We start from the raw sequence: 19,077 nt of genomic DNA, 5'->3' as shown, positions 1-19,077 counted from the left end.
AAATGCTATTGTTTTAGCAGTGGGGAAGGAATTAGAGGTAAATAAAATATGCAAATGCATTTCATAATGAAAAATCCTGTGATGAACAACTGAGATAATCGTTATGAAAACTTGCTGAAAAATATACAACATGTTCTAGAAACGTGAGTTGGCAAGCTTAGCATGCTAACGTAGATGCTGATGTGTGTGCTAAGAAATTTGGATCTCCAAATACCAGCCATTGGTCAACTAAGCAAAGGCCCCAAGTCTCCCAGTTCAGTTTCCGAGAGCGCTGGAGATGTAGGCTTTCCATGGCTAGGTTTTGGAGGAGAGCAGCGCTTGGCTGGTGTCTATACTAGGTCCCCTGGGGCCATCTCTGGTTGGAAGAATTGGATCTCAGTCTCTGGCTATAATACATAAAGCCAGAAGATAGAAAATAATAAAATAAAGAGAGCAGAGCAGTTAAAAGGAGAGAGGGAGATAGGTATCTAGCATCTACTGAATTGCCTCTATGTGCCAGGCCTGGGGCATTTGGTATTTCAGCTAATCATCAAAATAACTCTACGAAAGACTCAGACTGGCCTAAGATCCTGAGATATTGAAGTGCCTCGTGGCCCTCTTCTGTTTTCACTCCATACTCTCTCCCTAGCATCGTATCCAGAGCTATAACCTGAACAATAATAACCAATGAAAAATCTCCAGTCTTCTCTGAGATTTAGTCATTATACCTAGTTCCACACAGAAATCTCAAATGCACCTCAAACTCTTCAAGTTCAAAGTACATGGCTTCAACCTGCCCCACCCCCAACCTGTTCCCCAAACTTGATCTTCTTCTGGTGTTTCCTATAACTGTGGGGATAGGGATATATGTGTGCAAACGTGAAACCCAGAAATCTTCCATGAGACCCTATTATCCCATCCCCTTGTCCCATAGCCAAGTCCTATTTATTCTACTTCCTAAATATCTCGCCTAACTTTCCATCCCCCTCTCCCTGCCTAGACCTAGCAGCCATCTTCTCTTGCCTTGTGTGATGTAATCACACAGGGTCTCCCCTTTCTTCTCTGGCTCCCTCCAATCAATTCTCCACATAGAAATCAAAGGGCTTTTTTGAAGTACAAATCTAATTGTTTCTCTACCCCTCCCTACTCCAACTTCACCAGCTTTGAATAAACCATCTGGATGAATTCACATTGCTCTTCAGATAAGGACCAAAGTCCTTGCATAGCCTACAAGGTCTGGCATGATTTGACCTCCTGCCTCAGTGTCACCTTTGTCTTCCTCCCTGTGTACTCTCCAGTCACACTGGCCTTGTCTCACCTTTGTCCTTCTGCCAAGGGACCTTGTGACCCCACTCCTCAACATCTGAATGCTGCTCATCCTTCAGATAGTAGATCCCTTTTAATAGAAGCTTTCCTTGACACCTTCATAGGTCAGTTTCCTTAATCTTTCATAAGATTCTATTTCTTGGGGTGCCTGGGTGGCTCAGTCAGTTAAGCATCTGGCTTCGACTCAGGTCATGATCTCACAGTTTGTGGGTTCGAGCCCCACATCAGGCTCTGTGCTGACAGCTAGCTCGGAGCCTAGAGCTGCTTCAGATTCTGTATCTCCCTCTCTCTGACCCTCCCCTGCTCGCATTGTCTCTCTCTGTCTCTCAAAAATAAATTAAAAACATTAAAAAAATTTTTTAAGATTCTATTTCTCTTCTTAAAATACTTGAAAAACTTTAAATTCTATGTTTTTTAAAAATCTTTATTTTAAGTAGGCTCTGCACCCAGCATGATGCTTGAACTCATGACCATGAGATCAAGAGTTGCCTGCTCCACTGATTGAACCAGCCAGGTGCCCTTGATTCTACATTTACTTAAGCAATCATTTGTTTAGCATCTATTCTCCTTCAGATGACAGCCTATAATTCCATTAGGGCAGCTGTTGTGTGTTTCGCTCTGCCCTGTGTCTCCAACATGTAGACAATGCTTGGTACATAATGGATGTCCGATGGAATTTGTGGGAGGAAGGGAGGCAGGCCGATGGGAAAGGGCATAACTAAGGAGTGGCAGAGTCAGGATCCAAACTGGGGTCTGACTTCCTCCAGATCCCAGGCTCTTTCCTGGCAACAAGGAAGAGAGGAAAATGTACGGATGAGAGATGATTTTATCTTCTTACCATCTGGCCCGGATGAAGAGAGGCTGTTCTTTAAGAGGGTGCAGACCACTGCCATTGTCAACGGAATTTTGTCATTGGTCTTCCATTGGTCATTTGTCATTTGACTGCCAGGCTATGCCTGCTTAAATGAAACTCTATGTGAGACTGGCTCCATGAGGCATTAAGAATTAATTGGGGGGCATCTGGGTGGCTCAGTCGATTGAGCGTCTGACTTTGGCTCAAGTCATGATCTCATGGTTCGTAGGTTCAAGCCCTGCATCTGGCTGCCTGCTGTCAGCACGGAGCCTGCTTTGGATCCTCTGTCCCCCGTCTCTCTGCCCCTGCCCCACTGGTGCTCTCTCTCTCTCTCTCAAAAATAAATAATAAAAACATTTAAAAAGAAGGTTTGGATTACTTGGATTATGTCTTCAATGGCTCTCCATTGTTCTCAGAATACAGTCCTAATGTCTTAGCAAGCCTTCTTGGCTTTTTCTGATTCTCTTTCCAACCCCCTCGGGCATCACTCCTGCTTCTCATCTCAGATTCTAATCAAGCATGCCACATTCCTTCATATTCTACCCTGGGACACGTAGCTTACTTCCTGCCTGCCTGACCCACATCCTGCTAGTGCTTCAAGACTCTACCCGCCTCCTTATCTTCCTCTCTTTGATCCCTAACTATTCCCACCCTTAACCTTGGGCTGGGTTTGTGGTGGATAAAGGAAGGTTTAATTTCTTCTACTGTTTTTCTGCTTTGCCTTGGTTTGTTTTGTTTTGTTGGTTCTTTTTACCACTACATCTAACCTGTGAATATTATTATTAATCATCCACCCATGGCACTCTGCTGCTTCAAACATTTCAGTGATATTTATTTGATCTCTGGATGAGAGAGGATTTTCTAAGCATAAAAGCAATGGAAGAAATCACTAAGGGAAAGAAAATCAATCCATTTGACTACACCAAATTTAAAACTTCTGGACGTCAGAAGCCATTCTAAACAAAACTAAAAGGCAAACGACAAGGCTGGGGAAAATATATGCAATAAATATGACAAAGGGTTGTTATCCTTCATATATAAAGAGCTCATATAAGTCGATAAAAAATATTAAAATCCCAGGAGAAGAGTGGGCAAATGACATGAATAAGTAAATAGCTAATAAACACATGAAAAATGTTTAACTTCCCCAGTAGTCAGGGAAATGCAAATTAACACAACCTAAGCCATTGTTCGACTATCAAATTAGGAGAACATTAAAGGCTGGGGAGGGTGCAGAGATCACTTGGTAGTTTTCCAAGAAAAACTAAGAGCTTGTTCAACTTCCAATAAATCCCTATCACCCAGAGGGAAAAATCCAGGGTCTAGCCCTCACCCCACTCTCCTGGCTCATCTCCCAACACCCCTCCTCCCGTCTGACATGGGTAGCAGTAATTTCCTGAGCACAGGACGGAAGTCGTGCTGCACAACTGCCCTTCCTGGTCCTCTGTCCCTCTCCACCTCTACCTTCTCCCGCCCACCCAATCTCCTCCCCGCTAACACCTACTTCTTGAAAATTCTGAGACATCACCACCTGCGGGAAACTCTCGGGCTCAGGGTTAGGGGCCCCTGTGCTGTGCTCTCATTTACTGCATTACATTGAAAATGATTCTTTATGGGTTTCTTTCCACCTTAGATCATATGTGCCTCAAGAGAGGCATTATATTTTTATTCATTGCTAGATCGTGTAGATGCTCAACAGATGACTCTTGAACTGATCAATCATGTAATAAATTAATTATTCCATTTTGCCCCATAAATTTTTGCCACTAACCTGGTACATGCATGCTTTACTTAAAACGGATCAAATTAAGTCGTGTTGGATGGGAAGAATCCCTCGCCCATGCCCCGGCCTCGTTTTAGTATCCATGTACTATCATCTTGTGGGTTGTAACCGATTAGTGAGCCATGAAATTAATTTATGGGTCACAACCATCACTTTTTAAGTGAAAAATATTAAAATGAGAAGAAAATGGGATAACACTGGTATCTGTTATTTCCTTTGCATTATGGATTTCTCCACCCACTGCCGCCAGGCAGGTGGGAGTGGTTGGTTGAGAACACAAAGTAAGGAGTTGAAGTTTCAGCTTGGATTTTTTTTTTTAAATTTACTGTCTGTTTATTTACTTTGAGAGAGAGAAAGAGAGTAGGGAAGGGGCAGAGAGAGAGGGAGAGAATCCCTAGCAGGCTGCCTGCTGTCAGCACAGAGCCCAGTGTGGGGCTCAAAGTTCCGGAACTGTGAGATCATGACCTGAGCCAAAATTAAGAGTCAGATGTTCCACGGACTAAGCCACCCAGGTGCCCCTCCTTCTCTGATTCTTATTAGGTCCAGGAAAGTTACGGATCTCTCTAGGCTGTGGTTTCCTTATCTGTAAAGTAAGAGTGATAAAAATAGATGGGATGAAACAGCAAGGACCCAGTTATGCCACAAATTCTTAAAACCCTGCTCAGCAGCATTTCTGACAGACAGCGTCTGTATCGGCCAGAAGCAGACCTGGGCACAAGCTCAGTATTTCCCTCTGGCACTTTCTGCTCTCATGCCTAACCTCTCTTCCTCCTTCCCAACCAATTGCCCACCCTGCTTTATACTGTGATTGAGTCGTGAGCCTCTCAGACTCAGAGGAGAAATGCATACTCAGTGACATCAGGCAAATTTATGGGCCTGACAGGGTATGAAGTAAAGAACTCTCTAAATTGCTAATCTGACCTTGTTACTCCCCTGTGTAAAGCCTTTCTATGGTCCCTGTCTTGCTCAGATAAATAAAGCCCTGGTTCCTCAATAGGATCTATAGGGTCCTCCATGGTCTGACATTCTGTCCATCCCACACTCCAGCCTCCTCAACCACCTGTACTTCTCAAATCAGCCAGGCTCTCCTGGTCCTTTTTTGTGTTGTCCACTTTGCCCAGAACACCTCCCTGTCCCCTGACAGTTTTGACGGGGGCATCTGCTCCTCCCAGGTCTCTTCAGACCCCCCAAAGCCCCCAACTTTGCACCCCTCCATCACCACACTGCCATAGCTGTGGTTCAGTCAGCTGCTCATTTGTCCCTCTTGCTTCCTAAGGGGAGGGCACCTTTAGCTCATAGCCGCAGCATCTAGCACACTTCTGTCCCAGAGTGAGCAAACTGGACAAGTCTGCGGGGCAGGAGGGGTTAGAAGTGACGTAGAGGAGGGTAGAGGAAGGAAAGAAAGAAATTGATGGGAATTCTTCTCTGACACCTTCCCCAGACATCCCAGGTCATAAAGCAACTCAGGGACTTTGTAAGTCGTTTCTCATTTTCTACAGATCAGGTGCACACATTTTCTACAGATCGGGCACAGAGTAGTGTCTCTGGAGAGAAGGAACTTCTGGAATGGGGCAGGTCAGGGTAAGCACCAGTGCTGGCTGCGTGCCAGGGACACGTGGTCTGCCTGGAAGGTGTCACAGGCAGGAGGAGCTCCCTGGGCTTTGCTCTAGAGGAATGCAAGCTTGAGCAATCAACCCTGGGAACACTGATAAGAGGCGGAGAGATTCCGTCTTCAGGTTTTCAGGTTTCCACCGTACTCGGGGTGGGGCCGGGACAAGGCTGGGCCACTCTCCCCACTGCAGGGATTCCAGCACTTCTGGCTGCTCAGTTCCAGAGCTTACGACCTGAGACTCCAGCTCGGACTGAGCGATGGTGACTGACGTCCTGCCATCTGGGTCACCGTCTCAGGGCATGGGCGGCTTCAGGGCGAGGATTAATAGCGGCTAAGTAGTACCAGGCACACAACCGAGCACTTCACACACACACACTCCACTTCGTCTGATTGACACACCAACCCCACGAGGTAGTAAGGAGACTTGATTTTATAGATGAGAAAGCTAAGGACCAGAGAGGTTAAGTAACTTGTCCAAGCTTACACAGTAAATGACAGAGCCCAAATTTGAACCTAATTGATTTTGAAGATCTAACTCATCTCACACTCCATGCCTATCCCTGAGTCATTCCCTCTTCATTCATAATTTGAGTGTGATGCTCCTACTCCAGGGACGGGATGGGTAGTGAGTCATTCCCTCTTCATTCATAATTTGAGTGTGATGCTCCTACTCCAGGGACGGGATGGGTAGTGCGTGTCACAGAAGACCTACCTCCCTACAAGGACACTAGTGAACTGGGGACCTGGGACGCATCTATGCCCTATGAAACCACACCACGCTGGATCCCCTGTGCTCACCAACCAGGTCCTCTTGAGGGAGAAGGTAACTTCAGCCAATTCCCACCTTATACAAGCAGAGACGTGTTTGTCCTGCGCTAGCCACAAAAGATCTGCAGCCAGATCAAAGACCCTGCGGTCTAGCAGACACTTCCCAGGTGTGCAGCAACCTCTCCTTGCAGCCACCCAGGATTCAGTGAGATGCCGGGACTCACCAGGGCTCACAGAAGGTAGGTGATGGCGGGCGTTGCTTCAGGGATGCTGGGGAACTTCATCTCCACACCCGCCCCCCACCTGCTGGATGGTATTTCAGATATCAATTTGGGGCTGCCTCTCTTGGACTTAGGGCTCTGACCCAGGTTAAAATGCAGGGACATTTACAACCATGGTGGTCATTGCAACCTTAGCAGAAAGTGGTTTCCAATCTCGTTATGAGTGCAGGTTTTTGAAAGGAAGGGGAAATGAAAAACAGGACGTGGATGTCTGTTTGTGGAGCTACAACATGGTAAATTCAAAGTGGCTCTGAGGAAGTTTCCCATTCACAGCCTACCAGTAGGACAAGAAAGTCAGTTACTTGGCGTGTGTTCAGAGCTGATGGGAATGGACAATCCAGTAAGGTGTCCCTGCAATCAGGAATCCACCCATCAGTCCACAGCGAGCTCACCCGAGCTTTCCTCTCCTGACTCCACGACCCAGGTGGGAACTGGTACACAGTATGTTGATCAGAAGCATCATCCTTTCCAGGAGAGAATGGACTGTGCCCCATGGGACATTCCAACGACAAACAAAGCTCTAATCTTGGACTTGGGAATATGGGTTCCTGGTTCTCTAGAACCAGACTGAGGCATCTGCTGACGAGTTAGGGCACAGAAAATGAAATGGGACCAGCGTTGGAGATCCACACGTGCTAAGCAGCCCAGCATATGAACCATGGCAGCTCCCAAGCCAGAGCCCTCTCCCCCAAGAGCAATGTTGACTCAGATCCTGGGAGGAAGCAAAGCACTGCAGGCTCTCCTATATGTTTATGAGGGCAATTAATGCAACTTGGATGTATGTCCGGACTATGTGATTGGGATTCTGGGTCCCACAAAGGTTTCAAGTCATAAAAATATTCCTCATCTTTCAATATTTGCAAAACACACAGAAGCCAGAGGAAAGGGGGAATATATCCTTCATGGATGCCATTGCTCATGTGGAAACTACTTTATGGTGGGATCTTCACTTCCGCCTAAACCCTGAAGGGTCTTGAAATACCTCTTTCTGGGTCGTACGCACAAGGTGTCCTCAGGACGCAGGCTCCCTTTTCCCACCCACACTTCTCAATAGGTCGCACCACACCCTATACATTTGAAAGACTCAATAACCACTCGCTTGACAGAAGTCTAAGTGTAAGTGTACTGTCCTCCTAGTGGTAGGCAGGTAAAATTGCAGGCCCAAAGACGAGGAAAAATCAACTCTGTGCTCACTTTCAAAGGCAAACCTGGGGAATGGGAGGAGGGACTCAGATGCCCCAGGGATCAGGCAGATAATACAAACAAATGTCACAGACCGGGCGAAAAACAGAGAGCGAGAACAAGCCCTGTCAAAAGACACAACTCCCACTGAGTTCAAGTTGATTGTCTTCTGCAGATACATTTCAGAGGTGCCTTATCTTCGGATTGTTTAAGAGAAGCCAGAAACTCTGATTTCAATGCGAAACCCTGTGATTTTTAGACGGTGGCTCAATTTTCTTGAAAACACTAGGTGGGCTAAATAAAGCTGCCGGTCTACCAGTTTCTAAAGCTCTGCTGTACAGACGGTGCACGTGGTCTCCTGGAACCACGGTGTTAGACTGCCACTCATCAGCCACCATTTGCAACTGCAACAGAGGCATCAGCCATGCACGCACCGCTGACCTCCTGAGCTGCGGAGAACTAACACTACGGGGAAAAGCAGAAGGCTCCGCTGAGCCACCCAGGGACGGCGGAGGGCTGGCCAGCAAGCACTAAATGGCCGACTGCTCCTGCAGGAACCCTTCCGGGCCCGGGAGGCCTTTATCTGTCTCAGAAGCCAAGGCCGCTTCTCGAAGGACTTCCAGGTGCTCCTCAGCAGCTGACAGTGACTGGTCGACCCAGTCTAGGCCCCCGGTCAGGTGGCAGGCGTTCCTGGTCACCAGCACCAGATGACTGACAGACAGGAGCAGGGCAGTGGTCCTAGAAGAAGCAGCAGGGTCAGTCAGTCTCCCTGGGAAATGGACTGTGCACCAAAGCCTGCATGGACAGGCTCTGGTCAGGGGTTCTTCACCCTGGAGGCCCTTCCCTGGGAGGGTGAGTGATTTAAAGATGGTTCCATACTCAAATAAATTTGGGAATGGCTGTGCTGAACAGCGTTAAGCCTTCTCTGAGCCTGTAACATGTAGGATAAAGCTGTAAGGAAAAAATACCATGTGCTGTGGCTCCCTAAGTCATTTAAGACCATGGAGCCTGGTTCCTGCAGCATGTCCCAGAAGACTGTTTTGTAGGGCAGTTCCGACCTAGGTTTTGAATCAGTAAGGCCCTGCGCTGGTTTAGACCACTCTAAAAACAAGATTTAATTGAAAACCAAATTGAGGAGGAGGGTTTTCTTTCCCAGGATTGAAAGATGCGCCGTAGAACGTCTTTTATATGGTGAGTGTGTATGGTGCATGCGGGGCTGTGTTACAGATTCCCAGCCCAGAGGCACAGCTGGGCAGCAATGGGAGCAGAAAAACCAACGGGGCACTGGGATCCACAGTAATCTCCGCAATCTGGCAATCATCACACAGCCGATCTATGAAATGCTCATATAAATCCAAGAGACAAAAGAATCTGCTTGATTTAATGAGCTCGCTTCTGGTAGAGGAGTATAATCTCACAAGCCTAAGTGTGCTCAGCGTACTGCGGGAGGGTCACGAGAGGGGTCCTGGGTACGTCCTGTGCAGGCGAGCACAGCTTGAGCCGACCTGTCCCTTCCATTCTCTTTGCCCTGCTCTCCACCTGCCCCACCCACCCGGCGGCACTCACAGCTAGGCGTATCTGCTTCCGGGGCGAAGAGGAGAGGCAGCCCAGGGGAGAAAGCGGAGGGAGAGATGGTGCAGAAGGGACTTAGCGTGGCCAGATGTTCAATCATAAAAATTCAAAATCTAAAACTGGCTCTCCCTAATCCCAGGTTTCAGGAGGCGCTGGGGCCTCTATCACCATTCACACTCAAATGAATGGTGCTCAAAGCCCCGCAGCCCTGGGAGCCCAGTACAACAGCCTTCCCCACAGCCCAAACAGCAGACCTCACGGATGTGCTACAACGGTGAGCGTCTGGGAAACCGAATGACCCATCCCCCCCTCCTCACCGTGCATCCAGGAGTTTGGGGTCCAACGGAGGGTACATCGATTTCACCACATCGTCCACTCTGTGGGGAGGCAAAAAGGATTTCAGTATTTCGCTTCCCTTGCGTCCTTTTCTGCTCTTCCTCCATTTCTACCTCTCTTTGCCCCGATCCTTCTCTTCTGATACTAAGGAGCCCCATTCGTTAGTGACTCTTTCTCTAGCCTTTGCATTCTTGGACAGCCTTAAACTGAAAGACTTCCGGTTCAATTTAGAGAATATTTTGTCTTCTGGTTTTGTTTCAGTCCCAATAGTTTTTAAAAAGTGTTAAGTTCACCCTTCTGGAATGATGTTAAAGATACGCTACTAAGTTAAAAGGGCAAACTGCCAAACAATATATAAAGGTTGATCAATCCACTGGCGGGGAAATAGACAAAGAACGGCTACGAGGTGCAGCAGGCGGACGGACACTCACCATCCAGTGGTGTTATCGCCAGGGACCGGGATGGGGTGGCAGCTGGGGTTCCTTCACTTTGCAGATAATCTATTTCTGCATTTTGACTTTGGTGAAGTATTTACTACCATTGTGTTTTTAAAAATGGTTAAATATCATTATAGAGAACACTAAAAAAAAGCCTACAAGTTTAATTTGGGTCCAAACTACTCCATTGGATTTCCTTTATATACAGTACAATTCGTGGTTAATTTTTTTTTCTTAAATCAAGTTCAGAAAGGAGCTGCTATTCATTCTGATTTCCACAGTTCAAGATTTTCATCCAAATCCTTGCTTCTGGACAACTCAGTCGCCAGGAAGAAAAAATAATGATGTATTGTTTGATTTTGAAAAGCACTTGAAAACAGATAGATGCCCTCCAGTGTCCTTTCCTCGGGGCTGAGGGGCTGGTGAGGAAACGCAAAGAACACCAGAGGCAGTCTTCGCCAGCCCCTTTCTCTGCAGTGCCCGGGAGCTGGAGCCACTCGCCTTGAGTTAATACGCTATCAACACACTCTGTGGAATAAATGGAGCAAAAAAACCAATGGGGACAAAAAAGTCCAAATGAAGAAAGAAGTGTGAAGGCAAAAAGATAAAGCAAGGGCACCGACTGAATTATGGCAAGAATATCCTGGAAGCAGTCCAAGAGGCTCGATAGGAAGGGCCGGTGTGCACCAGGTCAGGTCCACTCCCTGAGCAATGCCACACCCTCCCTCTAGAACTAGGGCTAATCCCCATCACCAAGGACTTCCTTCCACGTCCCCCGTCTCCCGGCAACACCTCCTCCTTTCCCACCAGGCATCACAGGAACTGCACCGGCCCAGGGGTGGCTCTTAGCAGGGACTGGAAGCATGATAAAGGTCTAGCAGACACGAGCAGTGCAGAGTCACCACCAACAATGGGTGGCCAGAGGAACGCCCCATGCTTGCCCACAGCCTCAGCTGGAGGGCCTCCTGGCCGGGCGGGTATGAGTCCTATAGCTACACCCACCTGGGGCAGCTCCAGTTCAGAAAGCCAAGAACTGTTCTGGGCTGAGTCTCTCTCTGGGATTATCTCCCTCCTACTTTCTCAACTCACTCAACTCCCTGGACAGAGTTCAAGTGCTCTGACTCTGGTATTCCTTCAGAGGGCTGGTTCCTCATGATCTAGCTGAGGCCATGGCAACCAGGAAACCGAGAGCCCCTGGAACTCACAAGGAGTGCTGCCGTTCCAACCAGGGACAGGAGGCACTGTCCTGGCAGGAAGGCTGCCTGGATGATTGAGAAAACATCCGGGACCCGGCCAACTCCCGACTCAGGCACATCCACATACCAGCCACCAGATGGCAGCACAAACTCAGTACCACCCTCCTCCCTAAGAAAAGGGCTTTATATTTCTCCACAAAGTCAAGCCCCAATGAGGGGGTGTACTTGTTGACTCCAGTCCTGCTGGTTGCCTCCCACGTGGGGTTTTGCAGACAGCCTGGAATTGGGGAGATCTGAATGAGGTATGACTTCTCCTCCTCTCCCCACACCCAGTCCTGGAGGCTGCTGGCTGGGCCACGGCTGGGGCACTGGTTGACAGGGAAGTGGCAAGGAGGAGGTCCCTGAAACTGGTCTCCTGTACAGACAGGGCAGGGTGAGGCGTGGCCAGCGGGTCACTGCATGAGGGTGTGGACACCGGCGGGAAAAGTGCTTCCTGGCCCAGGGCCTGGGAAGAAGGGAAGGCAGGCAGCCCAGCTGGTATGGGGCTGAGGAAGAGGCAGCAGACACAGTAGGATCTGCAGAATGGACTAGAAGAGTCGGCCCTAGTCACATGCTAGGATTCTCCAAAAAGCCAGCAGAGGAGGCCTGTGGGAGGCTGGGGGCACTGTGTGAGACCAGCATCTAAACCCTGGCATGGTCTCTGAGAATCTAAACCTTCCTGGACGTTCTGTAAATGTCTGGGACACCAGTAACTGAAGTTGCCTCTGTAGTTTCTTCGAGGAGCCTGGCCCGCCTGCCACCTCAGCTTCTGGTTCCTCCCTTCTCCCTGGCGCACCCCCCCCAAGGGTGGGACTCAAGGCCCACCAGCTCACCTGGGGCTGATCCGCTTGGCCACCACAATGATGTCACTGACACTGGCTGAGGTCTTCATCTTGGCCCCGGAGCCCATTGTCATGGCAACAAGTTTTTCTGTCAGAGTGTGACAAATCTAACACAGCAGGGAGGGGAGAGGTGATGAGGGGGGACACCCAGCTCCCCCAAGAGCTTCTGCTACCCCCACAAACAAATATGGCGCTTGCCTGGGGTTCCATCCCACACCAGGGGCCCCTAACCTGCAGGCAAATTGAAGTGAAAAGCACACAAGACGAAAGAAATGGGGTGGAAGAAGCAAAAACTGAGGACACGGTCCAGTGCGGAGGGAGGGGCAGGGAGCTCAGATCAGGGTCACGGTTTCGGCTTAGGGAAGTCTAAGCTGAAATAATCTGTCTAAGAAAAATCATGTGCTCTAATTTTGCCTTCTCGTTTAGGAGGAAAAACCTACTTTCTCTTTTTATTCTTTCACCTCATGACTTAGTCTTCCAGAAAGCTAGATCTCCCCAGTGGGGCACCCTCAGGAACACAGCTGGACAAAGGACAACTGTCCCCTTGAAGCACGTCCTCCAAAAGCAGCCCTTAGTCCAACAATTATCTGGGAGTTGCCATGTTTGTCATGGGGTCTGTCAACACGGCCGTGGCCAATGAGTCTTTGAAAAAAGCAGGAAAAAGGCACGACTATGACCTGAGGCCTTTCTCATCATCCGTCAATAGCACCAGGCACCCTGAAAAGCTTGGTTCCCCCTTTCCACACCTCCCTGATTTTAGAACCTGGATGTGCTCCTGTCCCTGGTAAGTAAGTTCCAATACCTGCCTCCTACTTGGGGTTGGAAAAGAGGGCAGAAAGAAGGCCAAGAGCTCACCCAGGAGAGAGCCTAGGCCCCTCCCCTAAGTCCCCACCACAGAGATGCAAGGGCAGGTGGCCAAGCCAAAGCGCCCTTAGACCCCAGGGCCTCTCCCCTCTCCTTTGATCTGAGAATCCCAGCTTCGGTATCACAGGCAGGGACAGGGACCAAACCCAGTGCCAGGACACATGCTGGCTGGGAGGTGGGAGATACACACGGCATGACTGCTCTGCTCATCAGACCTGTCTGTAACCACATCTACACCCAAATGCTTCCTGGAGTTAAATAATCCTGGACTCTGTGATGACTTCCTAGATGTGATGACTAGATGCTCCTTGTCCCCCAAGAGAGACGGCTACAGGAGATGTGGGACGAAAGACTTCCTACTATCTTGTACTGAATGACACCAGAGAAAACGTAAGGCTGTCTGTTTTCGATATCTTGAATAATTACTGGACAAAAAGATAAATGTGTAGTTTCCCAGGTTACCAAGATGAAGAAACCGAAAATATCTGCAATTGGCCAAATATTTCAATATTATTCTATCAGGCAAGGATTAAAAAACCAAATGCTGGGGCTCCTGTGTGGCTCAGTCAGTGAAGCATCTGACTCTTGGTCTTGGCTCAGGTCATGATCTCACAGTTTGTGAGTTCGAGCCCTGCACTGGGCTCTGTGGTGTCAGTGCAGAGCCTTCTTAGGATTCTCTCTCTCTCCCTCTCTCTCTGGCCTCCCTCTGCTTGTACTTTCTTTCTCTCTTTCAAAATAAATAAACTTAAAAAAAATTTTTAAATGATAAATCTATAAAAATTACCCAAAGCTATAAAAACTAGCCAAAACGCAAATTGGATACAATTGTCCACCCAGTCATGGAGGCTGCAGGAATTAGAAGAAAAAAAAAATCTGCCTTCAAGTACAATACTCATGGTTTGGATTTTTCAACACATCAACTGCCCCAGGTAGCTGACCACCTTCCCAGCCAGAGAGGGCCAGTGACGGACTTTCCAGTAACTGGAGAAGTCCAGACACAGAACTGAACTCGCGGAGCAAAGGGCTGAGCTCTCTGTTAAAGAAGGAAAGTGCCCAGAGAGAAGCCAGGGAACTCTCTCCCCCTCGGGCACACCCGCGCCTTCCCCAGTTGGTGGAGACGTGGCTAGTGACCACCGACACGGCCTTTCTCACAGGCCACTGCATTAGCAGGACTAGGTGAAATAAAACCTTTGAAAGGGTCTTGAGAACACTCAAATATAACAGGCCACCCAGGAGGGAGTGGAAACAGTAGAAATCCCAAGCATCAGGCATGTTTACAAACCTCTTGCATGCACGGGTTCATGCTCTTCCTAAGATGCCCTTCAAATGCGTGGGCACAGGGATGATTTGGTGATCTCCCCCGCCCCCTTATCTCACGGGAAATCCAAAAGTATTACCTTCAAGATGGCAATGCAGTGGGACATGAGACCCCTGGGGAGACAAGAAGAATCTGTCAGTGCTTCTCCTTGCAGGCCACGTGGCTCCAGCCACCAGCCCTTCTCCTCATGGGGCTCTGACCCACCGGGACACCCCTGAGGGCAGGAATGCCTCCGGGTGGAACTGAGCAGGTCCTGAGCAGGTCCACAAGCTGAATGAGGAGGCATCTTCTTTCCTTTCCCTCCCCCGCCCGTATCCAGGCGGCTCTCACAGGTGGCACTCACCTCCCAAGGCATGCTTTCTTAGAACTCTGAGCTTCTGACACACTTCCCTCCGCCTCGGTGACTCCCCTTATTCTCAGTCTGGTGAGCACCTCATCTTGGAAGGCCCCGGTCAAAGGGCCTTCACTCTGTGACAGCCTTCATGAAAGCCACCTCCAGCCCCCATCCCAGGCAAGCCCTGCACATCGCCTCCTCTGTGTGCCCGCGGCACTGTGCAGAGGCCCGCTAACATTCAGGAGATGCTGCATTTAGTAGAATTCCGCCTCCCCCCCGCCCCCGGCTTAATATCTGCAGTAACTGGCCCGGTGTCCTACACATAAGGCCCCCCAACATCTGTCTGGTGAATGATAATGGCACAGAGTGGCACACATTTCTCCACATGTAGAGGCTCCTGCCGGACAGAGAGATCCCTGAAGGATCCTAGAGACAAAGGCACCATCCCTGGAGCCTGAGTGTCAAATTCATGGGCACCCTTAGGATAACCCAAGCACATCAGGGAGACTTTGTAACAACCTCTGCCACACATGTATGGGCCTCGGTGTTTAAATCTACAGAATGGGAGGAGAAGGGACAAACACTGTCATATCATAATCTGATCCTCCAACTCCCCATGCTGAGGGCAGGGGAAAGAGCCATAAGCGACACAATGCCCTGGACACTCAGTCAAGTGCAATGGCAAAGGAAGCCAGAAAAGGGCACCCAGAAAACTGTGTGCCCTCCCCAGGGGACTGAAGGAAGCACACGGTCCCCAAGGCCTTACGAGGCATCTTCGATCCAGTCTTCGTTCTCCAGAATGGCCTCGATGTGGGGGTTGGTGATGACCACATCGTCCAGTTCTAACTCAGACGGCTCTGACTGGGTCTCCATGGCACCAATGAGGTCCACAATGGGCCTGGAAGGAAACGCCCAGGTGAGTGGTTTTGTGATGGGTGACTGTCACTGACCCTCTCCTCACCAAGGCTCCCATATCCCCCAAGAGGATGCAAAAAGTTAGCAAGTTAAGGCAGGGACTCCTTGCTCCTTGTCCTGGAGCCACACCTAACCCTCGTGGGACCGCAAGTGCGGGCAGGGCACATGGCTAGACGCAAGTCATGGAGGCAGGCGGGCCCTAAGGCAAGGTGAAGCAGAATGAGATGAGCCACTAAGAGCAAGAGCAGGGTGCAGGTATATCAGGCCGGGCTGCTCCTTCCGCACAAAATAACACCCTTCCTAAACCTATTTTCCCCTCAAGCCTACCCTTTCCAGAGAAGCTGAAGTTCCTATGACCCAAACCTACCTGGGCGGCAGAATCACTGTCGGGAAGGACTTTGGTCCACCCACATAACCCCACTCCCTCCTCGTTCTAGTGGAGAAGTGGGAGGAATCACAAGCCCAACTTTACAACAGGCGACGCCGGGGCATTCGTTCAATAGCAGAGCTTTCCTGGGTCGTATGAACGGGCATTTACAAATTATTCACCTCTCAACAGAGATGCTGATGGGATTCAGACAAAAGGGTAAGAGAAACCAAAGGTCAGTGCCATCGGCCCTCAAGGGTCTAGCCATTAAAACACCCCTACACCGAAAACTGGATCATGCTTATAGGATATACTGCACCTAAAACGCTTCATGAAGAAGTCGGTGCAAAGAGAGAGACCGTCTTCTGCTGGGATTTCACAAAACTGAGTATCTGCTGTTCTGTTCCTAGGAGCCTGGCTGGAAAGAGGTTGAGCGTATTCAAATGGTCAGTTCTGGATAGATGGCCACATCTTCGTGCTAGGTGAGCCCATTTTGGTCACTTTCTCCTTAGCTCAGTGACAGAGTCAGAGAAGGCTCAGGACATTGCTAAGCTCCGAGGTCTTTCTTGGGAAGGGAGCCTTCGGGTACCATTTTGGAGACATAAAGCTGAGCTACAGTTGCCCAGTACCAAACTTCGTGGGCTCCTCTTTTTTTTTTTCAGCTGTTGGAGCCCCTGGGAGGACCCCTCACCCCTCCTCCTGCCCCTCCCTGGGCCCACTCACTTGGAATCATAGCGCTGCAGCAGGTCTCGGGGCCGGCAGTAGCGCTGCCTGCAAACCACCACCAAGGCTGCAAACGAGGCCAGGAAGATGGTGGCCAGCACACCTATGGCAACGATCACCACGGTCTCCATGCTTCTGGGTACTCCCTCGGTCCCAGTCACGTCCCCAGCGGGTGCTAAATCTTGAAAGACACAAGGGCAGAGCAGGCCTTGGTAAAGAAGCAGCAAAAGAGAGTGGGGCAGCGGGGTCCTACCTGTTGGGGGCGGGGGATGTGGAGAGCCAGGCTCCCCCCAAGTCACCTGCAGAGACTTGGGGGCCTGAACAGAATCAAGATGCATTGTGTCATGTCCCAAATCTGCCTTTTGTCTAATAAAGACTTTGCCACCTGTTGGACCATGTTGGCTTTTAAAATCAGGACAAAAGGGAGGTGCCTGGGTGGCTCAGTCGGTTAAGTGTCCAACTTCAGCTCAGGTTATGATCTCACCGTTCATGGGTTCGAGCCACCTGTCGGGCTCTGTGCTGACAGCTGGGAGCCTGCTTCCCATTCTGTGTCTCCCTCTCTCTCTGCACCTCCCCCACCCCACACACACATTTTCTCTCTCTCTCAAAAATAAATAAACACTAAAGAAAAAGAATATAAAATGCAGATAAAAGGAAACATCTTAACTAGCACTATTGTTTTCACATCTACACCAAATACAGGAAAGAACAGCCTCCTATGTAGGGCAGGATTGCATTTACTGAGAATCTACTCTGTGTCCGGCACTTTGTGGGTTAACTCTTCTAACAATCCTGAGGTAGGTATTAGTATTCCCATTTTACAGTTTAGAAAACAGGTTCAGGGAGGTGAAGTAATCCATCCAAGGTTCCATGGTCCGAAAGCAGAAACCCACCCTCTTAAACTGAGACTGCCCTTCACCTTTCTAAGAAGGGCAGATTCTAAACACTGTGGAAAAGAATCAGATTGTCAGTTTGCGTGTTGGAAACTTACAACTGGTGTTAACACGTTCATTGCCTATTGCCTGTTTTCATCCTGGGGTTACTTCCACACCTATCTGAGACTCAGGTAGGGGAACAGGGGCATCTCAGAGAACTATGTATTAATTGCAGGCCCCTACTAGTGTGCCTTTGAGCAAGTCTCTTCCCCTCTCTGGGCATTAATTTCTCCATCTGCAAGAGAGGGGCTTTGATCTAGGAGTTCCTATGACCCCAGGATGATGCAGAACTTACTCTATACTACACATCTCAGAGGGTTTGAATGTTCTCTGCTGTCATTCAGTAAGTATACTGGTCATCTACGAGGCACCAAGCACTAGGCTGGATTCTGAAGCTTGGAGATAAGACATAAACCCAAACCTCGAGGAGCTAAGAGGTGGACAAACGACGTTTTCTGTTGGCTTGTCAACTGCTTCCCCAGCTCCACTCCCTGTGCTGTGCCACACGCAGAGTACACAGAGGTAACTGTGCATGCATGATATTTCCTGCGAAAGCCTTTCTTCACAGGGCAGGTGCAGTTTGAGCTGGGTTTTGAAGGATGAGTAGGAGTTTGCAGGTGGACAACATAGGGACTTCGCTGGCTCAAAGTGCCAAGGAGGCCTTTCTGAGAGGTTTCACAGAGCTCTGCTACCACCTGGAACGTACTTGCTCAAGAGCGTGAGAAGGCTGGGGTCTGTCTCTCATTTCTGTATCTCCCACAGGAGGCCAGGGGGTAATTCTCAGGGTCTGCCTCAATTTCTCTAGATGTGTCTCCTAAAAGGCTACCTCCTTTAGCCCTTTTTCTTTCCTCTCATATCTGTGTGGCTATGTCTCTCCATTTTCCTCTCCAGGCATCTTGCCCCCTCCCCAGCGTTTCCGGTCCCCTCTCCCTGCGCCATGGCCTCCAAGACCACCCGCTTTGTTTCCTTTCTTCCAGTAGGCGTCCTAAGTGCGTCTCTCTGAGTGCCTATGAGCTTTCTCTGAGTTTTTGCTGCCTTTCTTCGAGCGTGATTTGTCTTTATGAGTCTCTGTGTGGTTTTCTTTTTCTCCGTGTATTCTTCTCTGAGTGTTTCAGGATGAGTTTTTGTCTCTTTCTCGGTCTTTGTGTAAGCGTGGGTAAGGCTGGGTTTCTCGGGGTGTGTGTGTGTGCGTGTGTGTGTGTGTGTGTGTGTGTGTGTGCACGCGCGCGCGCCGTCTCCCCCACCCCGCCCCACGCCACCCCCTCTCCGTGGGGTTCTAAATCCACCAGGACAAAACAGACCCAAGCCTCCACCTCCTTCCCCCTGCCGGGAACGCCCGTCCCAACACCCAGGTGGCAAGAACGGGCGGCGCGAGGCTCGCAGGGCTCCGAGGCGCGCAGCTCCCACTTTGCCCA

General features: G+C 49.5%; 1 protein-coding gene across 1 annotated transcript; it reads right to left on the bottom strand.

Annotated features, from left to right (window-relative positions):
* Window positions 1–5,968: 5,968 nt before the first annotated feature.
* On the bottom strand, window positions 5,969–16,908 carry TMEM98 (transmembrane protein 98). The gene is made up of 6 exons (XM_029927696.1): window positions 16,728–16,908; window positions 15,489–15,620; window positions 14,468–14,501; window positions 12,198–12,313; window positions 9,674–9,733; window positions 5,969–8,522 (listed from the first exon to the last, which is right to left on the bottom strand). The coding sequence occupies exons 1-6, from the start codon at window positions 16,856–16,858 to the stop codon at window positions 8,315–8,317; spliced, it is 681 nt and encodes a 226-aa protein (XP_029783556.1). The 5' UTR covers window positions 16,859–16,908; the 3' UTR covers window positions 5,969–8,314.
* Between the last annotated feature and the right edge of the window lie 2,169 nt (window positions 16,909–19,077).

The sequence above is a fragment of the Suricata suricatta genome, chromosome 17, assembly GCF_006229205.1.
Source record: "Suricata suricatta isolate VVHF042 chromosome 17, meerkat_22Aug2017_6uvM2_HiC, whole genome shotgun sequence".
NCBI classification, from domain to species: domain Eukaryota; kingdom Metazoa; phylum Chordata; class Mammalia; order Carnivora; family Herpestidae; genus Suricata; species Suricata suricatta.
This window is presented reverse-complemented; position numbering and strand designations above follow the sequence as displayed.